The 12,769-nt window shown below is 34.4% G+C and overlaps 1 protein-coding gene across 4 annotated transcripts; it reads left to right on the forward strand.

The window, feature by feature from the left end:
* The first annotated feature begins 4,766 nt into the window (after positions 1-4,766).
* On the forward strand, positions 4,767-11,876 carry LOC149569730 (uncharacterized). Of its 4 annotated transcripts, XR_016362799.1 has the most exons (4): positions 4,767-4,836; positions 5,637-7,513; positions 7,813-8,611; positions 8,765-11,876. XR_016362799.1 is itself a non-coding variant. In XM_089822460.1 (2 exons), the coding sequence occupies exon 2, from the start codon at positions 6,183-6,185 to the stop codon at positions 7,119-7,121; it is 939 nt and encodes a 312-aa protein (XP_089678586.1). In that variant the 5' UTR covers positions 4,767-4,836; positions 5,637-6,182; the 3' UTR covers positions 7,122-7,517. The 4 variants fall into 4 exon arrangements, 1 of the variants encoding a protein (XP_089678586.1); XR_016362798.1 differs by having other exon boundaries at positions 7,813-11,876; XR_016362800.1 differs by lacking the exon at positions 8,765-11,876 and having other exon boundaries at positions 7,605-7,902.
* The last annotated feature ends 893 nt before the right edge of the window (positions 11,877-12,769 follow it).

Consider the following 12,769-nt stretch of genomic DNA (forward strand, 5'->3'; position numbering starts at 1 on the left):
TATTACATTTTGAGGATTTTAATATAAGTTTTAAACTTAACATTAATCAAAATATTACAATGACATTAGAGATTGTACTGGGTTAAAATAATATGTCTATAATTGGACCCTTTATAATTATTTTATAGATGTCTTTTTAAATTTGACAAAGGGGACATTAAACGTTAGTTCATATTAACATTTTTTAAAGGGGTCTTCTACATTTCATGAAAGGGTTGGTAAAATATAAAATATAAAATATAAAATATACATTACAATTTTAAATAAGTTATTTAATTATGCTAGGGAGTCATTGAGACATGAGATTTCATATTAATATTTTAAATATTTCAATTTCCCCTGTTTGAGCCATCAAACTCACTGCCCCATCTCGGGTCTTTGTTGAAGCATCTACAAGTAAGACGTGACTGGAAACATGATCCAAGGTAGGTTGTTGCCCTACCTGCAGGGGAGAGAGGAGATATTGAAAATAGGGCACCAATGCAACCTCCTCCCTCAAGCTTAGGATGTCAAAAATTTCCCCTTATTCCACTAGAGGCTCTAAAGGGAGTCCTAGAGTCTTTAGGGATCCATCCATAGGAGAAGAGAGGACCTTATTAGTGATAAAAAGCCATCCCCTCGAGAATTGAAGGAAACTGACAAATTTATATTGGTACTTTGATGTCTAGAGAGATTCAATTTTAAATGATCATTTTGTTTATTACAAGAACCTCATAGGGGAGGTTTCCATAAAAGAGTACCAACCAATTTACCCGAGAAGAGCTCTAGATGCAAATAATAGATAGATTGATTTGTAATTAATCTTAAAGTGCAAAAATCAGTTTTACATAATTTAATTTCAACCAAGATTTTAACATCCGAAGAATAGATGATTTTTCTTTTCTAAACCACTATATCTACCAATTGAATCCCCAATAGATCGAAGGATTTCACTAAGCAAAAAATCTATTGGGAGGTTTTTTTTAACTATCAAAATCCATTTCAAAACATTAACTTCATTAAAATAATTAGGTTTGAAATTTGCAGACCATCAAATAAACTTTATCTAATGCCCCCTAGAAGAAAATTGTTGGCAATTTGGTTAAGGAAGTTTATTAGGGTTGTCATTTATGGCAACATATAACTTGTACTTAGAAGGCAAAATATAATATAATGTTTTGCATGATAAGACTTAGAAAATTATCTAAGTATTGTAAAGAGAAACAATGAACAATTGCAGAGATTGTTTTGGCGTGCTTCATTGGAGGCACTTGAGCACATGCACTCTTAGATGGAGATAATAGATATAGTAGAGTACATGGGTAACAACACTAAAGTTTTGGATATGTATGAACTTATACATATTTTACTGGTTATAGGACTGAATAGACAAAATAGAGGCAAAGGCAAGTGAAGGCATTTTGGTTAAGCGGTTTATTGGTTTACCAAAACAATGACTTGACAATGCCAGGAAGACATCCTAGATGTTAACCCGCATGTGGAAAAAGATAATTCAAAAGATTTAGCAAAGTATCAAGTAGCAAGGCCGACAAAATGAAAGATTTTGGTATAAAGGAAGAACTTTTTGTTTAGAAAAGTCTTTAATGTAGTGTTATAATGTTTGAATGAACACTATCTATGGTCAATATTATTATAATTTTGATGCTAGTATTAGGATATCTAAACCTATTCTTGTCAAATCTCATTTCTCTATCAAAGTTGGACATTTTTCAAAAACTAAAAATACATTTTTATAGATCTTAGAGTCAATATTATTATTATATAAATTTTACAATTATTTGATTAGTTGTAGTATGTTATAATTTCAAAATATTATAAGTAGGCTTTTTAACATTTGAGAATATGCTCCCTCAAAAAATTAAAAAAATAGTAAATCGTATCAAAAAAATTTAAAATTTATATTATTTGTAAAGGAGAGAGTCATCTTCAAGAATATGTAATTTGTTTTAAAAAAGATGTAAATTTGATAGGGAAGTTTTGATGGGAGGTAAAAACTATTGGTTTATGATAAGGTCGACCTTGAGTACTTATAACAAAGAAAATATACATCAAATACCAATTTTTTTTTTTGTTCCTTAGCTATACATGTCATATATAACATATTCACAAATTGGAGTAAAAAATGATGATTTGTATATACATGTTTGACAGAACCTACACCTTATATTTTTTGTAGTTAAGAAAAGGACTTCAAAATTAAAAAAATGAATAAATTCTTACTCAAAATATTTGAAAATATTTATAGGTAAAAAATTAATTCAATTTGATACATTTCATTAGTTTATACCATCTTCAAATTCTAAACACAAATACCATTTTTATGTCATTAAAGTTGAACAATTAGCATTTTGGGATCCTTTTTTTTAAAAAAAGGTGAGACAAGTTTGTGCTTTTACCTAGTACAAAGCAATATGGTTGCATGATTAGTTTTGAAGACATACTACAAGGACAAATCATATATTAAAGATATCAACATGGTGTAAAAGGTTTTTGTATCTATCTCTGTTTGATAGTATTGTAAAGATATAATTGCTTGTTTGAGCAGTGGGCTCTTCTAGCATACTTTTGTATTGTAAACCAACTCCTAACAATGTTGATGCTTCTAACAAGGTCCAATCCTCTAACAAAGAAAAATGCATTATACGAATGTAATAGCCTCCTATTAGGGCCAATATATTTCACAAGATACATTTGATTAGTAGATCATTTTGTGGGTACCATCCCCACCGAGGTTTTCCCTTGACCAAGGTTTCCCTAGTTAACAAATAATGGGGTTATGAGTTGCGTTGTGTTATGGTTATGTTTACATTTTAGTTTGACCATATATGCAAGTTTTAAGTTTGTTAATGATATCCATAATTGAGCAAAAGTTTGTGGAACACCGATTCAACCCCCCAGTATTCCCTACTTCCAACAAAAATAGGGTTACCATGTAACAATTGCAACAACTTCTTTCTAAGGTCTGAAAATTTATAATCTAGAAAAATACCATTATTATTAAGAGTTGAGATACTTACTTGATCACTACAGGAGGCCTCTAACTAGTCCCTAGCTCCAGTTCTCGATGGGTCCAACCCACACCGTTTTGCCAAAAAAGCATTAGTTTTATAATAGTCCCACAACCCATCATTATAAATGTTACTGGATATTAGGTTTTGGGGTTCTAATGGTGGTTGAGCTAAACTTTCGATAACCATAAAAGGGAGCAAGCTAGAACCCTTCTTAGCCCTAACCCCAATTCAAGGATTATCATGCCAGTTCTTAATAGATTTCAGAGCCAGGGAAGGAATGAGGTATTCATTTTCAAATCATACGGTTTACCTAAAGGGATCACATCAACCCTTGTAGCCATTGGTGAAATATTAACCGAGATAATCCATAATTCTTTTCCAAGATAGTCTTCCTCTCGTGATCCTCCAGATAATGATCTAAAAGAGCCTCATTCACTTTGTCATGGCATCTCCCATTATCCAATTTCCTATATTTGAGACCTGATAACACACTCTTAGCCCCAAATTGAGACTTAGGGTTTCGTTTGTAAGAGACCTCCAGATTCTCTATCAAAGTAGGAAAATCCTCCATTATAGCATCTAAAGAATTTTAGGAAGGAATACCAACAGAGGGTGACCAGTTTTGATGTATGCTTCAAAACCAAAATTTAAAAAAGGAGTCAATTTATACTAAGGAGCAGAACAACCTGTCGATCAAAGTAGAAACGAACAGGTCGAGAAAAGCAAAGCAAACCATTTTCATATTTTATAATTTTATAATTATAATTTTATTACTTTTAAATATTAGAAATTAAAATATTATTATATTTATAATTCACATGAAAATAGTATCATTGTTAATTAATTGCTAAAGTTATAAGAGATTCTTTATAATACTTTATTTTAAATATATTAATTTGCAAGCATAAAGCTAATAGAATTATTTGTAAAATATTTTATATTTTAAATTTTTTAACTTAAAAATTTTCTTTATTAAATAGAATAATATTTTCTAAGTCTACATAATAGATTTAATTATGTTTTATATTAAATCTTGTAGAATTTTTTAAATAAAGGCCACATCATCAAAATGAGACACAACAACCAAAAGAGAAGTGCTGATTCCTAAATGCAATCTCTACAATATTTAATCAAAAAAATAAATTTAATGTTGACATTGCTTTACATTGCTTGCTCTCTCATTATGATGATGGATCACCTAAGTTGTGCTAAAAATCTCAACACAATCTAATCAAGAAGCTTAGCACCATAATTATCAATAAAGATTGATACAAATCTATAACATAATTTATTTTTATATATATTATTAAATAATTTTAATTCTTAATAATAATAAACCTTTATAATTTTTTAATTATTATCTCTAATTTGGACACAAAATTCAATATTGTATCTTTCCATACACTCAACCATCATACACCTCTTTTTTGTACAAATAGATGCCTCCACATTTAATCACGCAACATCTTTGTCAAGACAAGACAAGAAGAGTGGGGTCAACACTTTCCTCTTTCTCCTTCCCCTCAAAGTAAAAGTTGAATACCCGCGCTATGCTTTTTGTATGATGTCCTCTGCTTTACAAACACACGTGTCGTTTCATGATTTCATAGCTTTCATGTCGCCCGTCTTTACATCAGCTAGCGGCCCCGCTCTGCAGGCGGACCTGTGGAACACGATTTAGCGCAATACAATGTATTTTCACGTCCGCTTGGCTGACAAAGTATTTAGAGGGCACAGGAAGCTCCATAAGCGATCGCAGGAGGGGAAGAAATCGAGGAGCTTCATAGTTTTCATCTCGACAAGCGGAATCACTCGCGACACATCTGTGAGTTTCTGAGACTATTTTGGCCATGTATTGATAATTAATTTGTTCTATCAAGCAGATGCACATGAGCAAACATTTTGTTTTTATTATCGTGGTTTTGGGTTCTGTTCATTTGAACGTCTTGGTTTGTTTTGAAAGGAATTTGAGGTAGAGTTGTGGGTTTTGAGGGTTATGGAGTCAAACTGGGCTAGATTTGTTTAAACTAGCATTGTGTTTTTTTGGGGTAAAGGTGCGCTGGATGTCTGTAAATCGGTAATTTACTGTACGTTGAAGTTACATTGGGCTTGAATGTGTTCTATGAGCGATTTAATGTGTTTTTGTTTTAGACGAGGTTTGGTTTAAGGAGTGGAGGGCTTTTAGGAATTGACGGTTGGGGCAATGTGAATAATTGAGTAATTTACAACATGTTGTATGAAGGTTGTGTTGATACTGATTGAAATGAAAGGAAAGTGGCGACATCTGGTTTGAGTATTTAGTTTATATGAGCTACTAGACTTGTGTTGGAGCTAATGTAACTTGGATTGTAAGAGTGAAGGGTTTGTAGTTTTTAGATGAATGTGACAGTGTCGGTAGTTCGTAATTTGACGGCATGTTGTGTTAAGTTTTATTCTGAGTCCGATTCAAAGCTTTAACTAAGTAGTGGGCGTATGCAATGGACGTTGTGTTATTATCGTTCTTATAAAATCAAGAAAGTTTTGCAAATAAAGGAAGTCGTTAAATGTTTCTGGATCTATGGTTTTCGCATGAACACAGTGTCAACTGGAGATTCTTACTTTCTTTTCCTCCTGAAAATATTACAGGAGCTTTGGATTTGACGCTTGGTAGAGTTGAGATGCAAATTTTGGATTTCGTTGTCTTTTATGACAATTTTTCTGCTGTCATCATCTATTCTTGGTGATAAAACTGTCGTAGACCACAAATTTAACTTTTAAGTTGGCTGTATTTGATGGCTTGGATGATTTAAAGATTTCAGTGTAAGGTAGATTGATTTTCGGCAGATTTAGCTTCCGATTTTTTTTTTCGGAAGTACTAGATGGGTGGATAGATTTTTCAAAGGATCTTCAATGAGTATTGGCAATCTTTGATCTTTGAGGAATATTGCAAAGAAAAGTTTGCCGAAAGATTCCGTTCACGTATGTCAAACAGTTAGAGAATGGGCCTGTGAATGGAATGTCATCGTCTTCAATAGCAGTGGCACGTTCCCTAGGATGTTTTGTGATGTTCAACGTTGATTTATTTTGCCTTTTGTGGTAAAAGGCTGCTGGTTGGTTTGAGGAGTTAAGTGGTAGGAACTCAATGATTAATTAGCTATAACTCAAAGTGCAAGCTGTTGCTAATATTAAACCATGGAAACTCTCGTTCTTCCTGCACAAGATCAATTTGCCCATGTGCAGAACCACAGACTAATCGGACCAGAATGTTATTCACAGAATAAATATGAAAAACAGTGGGAAAATCCTGCAGTAAAGTCATCCAAGCAACAAGAGAGGAATGCTAAAAATAATGGCTTGGAAAGGGTTTTGTATTCAAATCCAGGTAAGTTACACCAACATGAGAAGAGTTGCTCATCTTCTCCTGTTTTTCCGAATGAGAAGCCACTTGTTTCTAAATATACTTCATCAGTTACTTTTCAAGAAGGATCTGTCGCATCACCTGGTAGGAGATGGCAGAGTATGCCTTGTAAAATATCTTTTGAAAGCAATGATTCTTCAGCCCAAACAACTGACCAAGGGATTGCATTTCCACGCCATCCTCGGCCATCAAAATATGAAAACGGAAGAATTTTAAGATCAGATACCAAAAACAGAACATTGTCTCATCCTGCCATGAGTAAAAAGAGGACTAGTTGTGATTGGAAACCTGTGGAAATTGGATCACAGAATTGCAGAGCAGTTCCCATTCCTAAGCAGAGGAACTCAGAAAGAAAGTCTCCCAGTCTAAGCTATGAAATAACCATGAGCAATGACGTCTCTTCATTCTCACCACCACCCTCTCCATCTGAGAACTGGGCAGGGCCTGCATACTCTAATTCCCCTCCACCAAGCTCCTTGCCATTTCCAAAATTTTCAATGCGACAAATGAGAAGTGTTTCCATGGAGCTGCCGTCTACAAGCAGCGAATTCAGTGATGCCTTGTGTACTGAGGCTTTATGTGCATCATCCTGGTCCGTGCCTACTTCTCCTTCAAGAGAAGTGACGCCTATAGTTATACAGGGCTTTGAAGCAGATGTTGCGTCTGCCACCAAGAATTTAAAGCGGATCTTGCACCTAGATCTCAGTGATTAATAAGAAGAAAGATTCAGGTGAATAATTGTATAGATGTAGATAAGTGCAGCTATGGTGCCTCAAGTAATTTGTAATTAACAATACTCCCTGGCAATAGGTTTTCAGTGGGTGCATAACATGAAGCTGTGACTTGAGGTCCCTAGACTTGTAACTTGTACAAATTGTCAAGCCATGTGAATCGGGATAGTAAAGGGTACTTTGCAGTGCTCTTTTTCCATTGTAAGGTACATGGCAGCCAAGAATGAAAAAAGTGAGAAAACCAAAAAAAAAATGAAAAAAAGGAAAAGGAAAAAAAATGTTCTTTCCAGTATGTGGTTAGAGCACACTCTTCAGCACAAAGGCAAGAGATTGTTGGATGTGCAGATTATACAACCAGTGCTGAAGTTATTCAGGTGCGCTTCTGTTCTCTACTCTAATGACAAACTAAAATTAGATGTAATTTTTGTGGTTGTTTCACTAGGAAACTTGTATTAATCATTGCAGATGATGTTTAACTGACAACGATCACACATGAAACAGCATTAGGAGTAACACAAGAAAGCATCCACACAATTGTAAGGGGCAGATCCCCAATCTGAAATAGATAGTTGCAACATTGATTACTTCAAAGATAAACAATTAGAATTTGCATCTAGTCCAAAAGAAAATTGTAGTTTTCTTGGTTGACTAATAATTTATTAACCTTTCACAGGACATGGATTTCGTAAGTGTTCTCAATTGCATGGTGGATCAATATATTTCCAGTTGTACAATATCTGTAAAATGGGATGACATTTCAGCATACCCTGTTGTAAATTCTACCCCGCTTGATAGCTTTGAAGATTCTTTGCAAGAAGAGGAGGAATGACATGCTCACTTTTGGTGTTCTTAAATTTGCCTGACATGATGCTGTTTGTGATTGAAAGAAACTGTTTGACATTGCATGCCTTTTCTACTTTGCATCAACTGTCAAGTTTCTGGAAGGTTCCTGTGTTATTTCTCCATAAAGATCTCCATACCTTTCTATATTCTAAAATAGAGCTAAGTAGAGTAGAGCTCTTTTCCAACTTGCACAGCCTTTTTTGTTTGTTAAGTTTGGAAGTGCTTTCGTGGTTTAAGCCAAGCTACCATATCAGCCACGTGGTTCTTTAACCTTTTGTAAGTTCTTGTATCTGGTTTCTAGCATTCTGTGAAGAAAACAGTCTCTCTCCCCACATTTCCTAATTTTTGTAGGGAAAATGCAAGGGATGCATAGAGAGATCTGTGTTTGACTGGTTGTTATGATTCTCAAGTGAATGGCTTAACCTAATGTATAACTGTAGGTTATTTGGTTAGACATAGGTATGTAGGTGTATATGTATTTGCAACTTACGCTTGGAAACGGAGGGTGCTTTCCTTGAAAGACTGTCTATTCCCTGGAGTTTCATCTTCAAATATATAGCTCTGCATGGATTGTGGAAAATATTGTTATATTCAAAGGTAATTGCCTTGCCAGATCTCCAGGGTACAAGGTAATGCTTTTCCCATTTGTGTTGGGACTCTCCTTTTGGATATTCAATTTGAATTTCAGCATAGCAATACTAAAATATGTTAGAGAAATTGAATATTGAGCATTTCTATTCTGCATGTTTATGTTGTCTCATTGATTTATATTTAAAATGCAGGCTACTACCTTTGCAAAACTTTGGGTATAAGTCATCAATGTGCTGTATGTTATTGTTAAACTTCATCCACAATGTTCTAAAATGCTGTCGAGGATATTGGAAGGGAGTTCAAAGGAATATGTTAAACTAATCTTAGCAGAGACAGTTCACAACTACCACTTAATACTTTATACCACAAATGTAAGATATGTTGCAGGTCAACTACTATTTGATACTTAATGCCTTGAATCTAAGTTCTTTCAATAAGGCACTTTTGGATGGCGCTTCAATACCTACTAGTGTGCATGATGAGGCATGTTGATGGATAAGAATCAAGATTTAATATCGTTCAACAGAAGATTTACAAGGTTGTTTCATTTTACATTGTGATTACAAGTCCCAGGTCTTTAGCTGTTTCTAGAAGTCTGTTCAGGATGAGGTTGACAACAGTTTTTCAGATATTAATTAGGAAAAATAAAAATCCAAGAATGAGTACTGGAGGCCATAGAACCCGATTAGCATGACATGCTCATTCTCTAAGTGCTTATAGGTTATTGCTCTACATGTGGGTTACATGTGTGTCTTGAAGTTGTCTGATGGTTATGGTTTTGACGTGGTGTAATTTTCACTGTCAATGTCATGATTTCTAGTGATGCCTTCTAGATGTGCATGCATAAGGGCACCATTGTCAAATTATAAGAAATGTGTTAAGGAATATCACTTTTGTTTTGTTTTATATTATATTTAAAAATATATTACGCAGGTAAGGCAGCATTCAAAACTGTTCCAAGGAACTTTCTAGAAACAACATATACATCCTAACTGAACTGGTTGCAAAGCTCTTCACAAACTTAAACCAGTGCAAGCCAGCAAACCTAAGCTTCAACTGAATAATGTTCTTCAATTTTTGATAAATATGCATAATGGAGTCACTGACATAATTATGTGCCGCCTTTCATACACAATGCTAGGAAAAAAATAAATAGTGAAAAATTGGAAATTAAGACATTGTTTGAGGTAGACATTATTATGTGCTATCAAGGAAAAAATTGAATCTTGGCAATAACAATTAAGAATCAGATCACAGAAATGATTATCATGGAATAGTACCATGCCATGAAATCTTCAACTTGTTGGGTATCATCATCATCTTCACCACCACATATATTTGTATCTGAAGCTTAACTCTTGAGAGCAATCATAATAAATCCATTATGCTTGATCCCACATAGATGATTAATCTGTTGATACAATGTCTAGGAAGTTTCAGCAGAATACATTTCTCTCGTTCTAGACTGTTCACTGACCTTCTACTTTATCTGTAGAAACCTTTAAAATTTGCAAATGGATACGTACAAATTCCCTAGCATCCAGATTACATTTTTGACCAAATACCAAATCAATGACGATCTTTCCCAAAGCAATTGGCTTTCAACACAAATTGTGTCTATTCAGATGAATCCCAAGTTTTATGAGATCTTATAGAAAAACTAGATTAGTTTTGATCAAATATAAAATCAATGACTTTCTTTTACCAAAGCAACTGGCCATCCAATACAAACTGTGTCTGCAAGCAATCTTCCTCTGATATATTCAGATAAATCCCAGTTATTATGAGATCTTATAGAAAAACCAGATTCAGCAAAGGGGGTGGTCTTAAACTGGAGCTTATCTCATGGAAAACCATATAGAGCAAGGTTATATGCCTGCAGATTTAGATTTACCTAGTCTTCAATGGAAATGGCATCATAAATGTTCAATGGGTGTCTATAGTTCTGTATAATCTTCTGTTTATTATATTAGTTGTCCTGATGGCATCTTATTATCAAGCTTTGGTGGCTCTAGCTCTGTTGAAAATGTAGATTCGTCAACAAGATCAGTTGTCAACCTGATAAGCAGAACCAAAGCACAGCTGGATCAGATAATTATACGCAGCAAATATGAGTATCAGAATAAAGACCATGGCCAAGAGAAGCTGTAAAAGCCTTGGCTTGGTAAGGGGCTTTTCTCTAATATTTTGACAATTGTTAAAATCTGAGAGGCGTTTCATTTTCCTGTATTTTTTTTAAAGAGAACTTTTACTTCTAGCATAACCTTTAATGAATCTTTCTTGCTGGTCACACCTGACTTTAAGGAAAGATCTATTACTCCAGGTGGGAAAAGCTGGCATTATATGTTTTGATGTTATTTGTTAGAAGCGGCAGTTCTCGTTGTTTGGTTGTAGCAGATGGCCAAAGGTTTTGATTTACCCTGCACAATCCATGGTTTTGGTCACCAAACATTTAAAAAAGATCGGATGTTTAAAAGAGTCTGATGCTACTCTATTCTGAACAGAGGGAAGCGATTAAAAAAATAATCTTAAGCCAGACTGGAAATCTGCAAAACTGGATCCAGATTATGAAAGTAATTCTCATTGCTAATTAATTCACTCTAGAAAGAAAATCTTTTCACATGAGCAATGAGAACATGCAATCTTACCAACAAACTCTATAAAATAGAGGATTGGGCAGGACCTGCATGGTCTGATTCCCTGCTTATAGTACTTCACCTTTTCAAAAAACTCAATGCGGGAAATATGAATTCATTCGCTGGAATTACTTTGAATAGAAAATGAATTTAACAAGGCATATTTATATAGGGGGTATTTGCATCATAGCTGCTGGTACTTTCTGGGAAGCTGCCATCTTTGGGGCAAGGTTGTGAAATGTTGCACCAGCAGATTCTGGATCTGGATCACAGCCGCTAGTGTAAAGGAAGATGTAGTGCCCAGAGTATCTATAGTTGGCCGCTCTCCATGTCAGTATTATAATACGGGCGTTATTGTATAAAACTGTTGCATGAAATGGCTGAACAGACTGCAGAGATTGAGAGTAGGATTAGATAAGAGTTGCTGAGAATGATTGGCAGTCTACAGTAAATAATCTGGGAAGGAAAGAAAATAAAATGTCAAGGGTTGGTATTTGAGCATGAGGTTTAGTGCAATCTTCAGCAAAGACAGGAGACTATCATATAAAATCAGAATCACTAGAGCTATTCAGGTATTTTTGGGTTCTTTACTTGAAGAGTAGTTTAAATAGATATATGTACTCTATATTGCGAGCAATGCAACCCACGGCACCATTTTATGTTTTAATAGCTTGCAACAGTTCAGCTTTGATAGCAGCTTCTTGGCCTCTCAAATATTTCATAAATATGAGCAACACAATTATCACTTTCATAAGTGTGCGTATGTGTCATTCTCTGGTTTCTGGTCCTTTTTTGGGTCAGGCCCTGTCAAAAAAATTCCATTTACGAAAATGATGCAAAATTGGAAAAAACCACCACCTAAAACTGCATTTTTTGAAGAATTTGGAGATTGTTTATGTGCTTAAACTATGAAAATTAGCCCGTATGGCTAAGGTGCATCCACTGTTCCATACTAGTTTTAAAAAGCAAAAAGAACAAGCTGTGTTTTTTCTATAGTGTTTCAAATTGAATACCAAGTAATTAAATTCCATCTGGCTGTTTGTTTGCCAATTCAATCTGTATTACCAAGTAATGTAACTATTAACCATCGCCTCATTGCAAATGGGGACCCCTCTTTTCGCTCCGGTTTTAGGAGTAGGTTTTCTTAGAGTCCTAGTTTGTATCAATTTTCAAGCCTCCTGATCTTAGTAGGAAGTTGATGACATTAGTGAGGTGGGCGGTTGTTTGATAAATAGATTGATTGGCCCTCTCCTTGTAGTCAAATAAAATCTCAACAATCTATAATTGTCTCTATGCTTCAAAGTTTATAATTTGGAGAATTTTAGAAAATTCCACCATCTTCCTGACAAAAATGCCAATGAAAATATCAAGTTATGACCCCTTTTGGCATGTGTAAAAATATTTAAAACTTTAAATTGTTAACACTTAGATGATATATACGTATCACACTTGGTACAGTGAACCTCATCAAGATCAGTGTATTTTGTATTTTGTTTTTCTCATTATGTCACTGTATTTTGTATTTTGTTTTCCTCATTATATCCCAAGTGCTTTTTGTGA

This window comes from Cupressus sempervirens, chromosome 3, assembly GCF_028749045.1.
Source record: "Cupressus sempervirens isolate cs-2001-9-10 chromosome 3, ASM2874904v1, whole genome shotgun sequence".
Taxonomy (NCBI): Eukaryota; Viridiplantae; Streptophyta; class Pinopsida; order Cupressales; family Cupressaceae; genus Cupressus; species Cupressus sempervirens.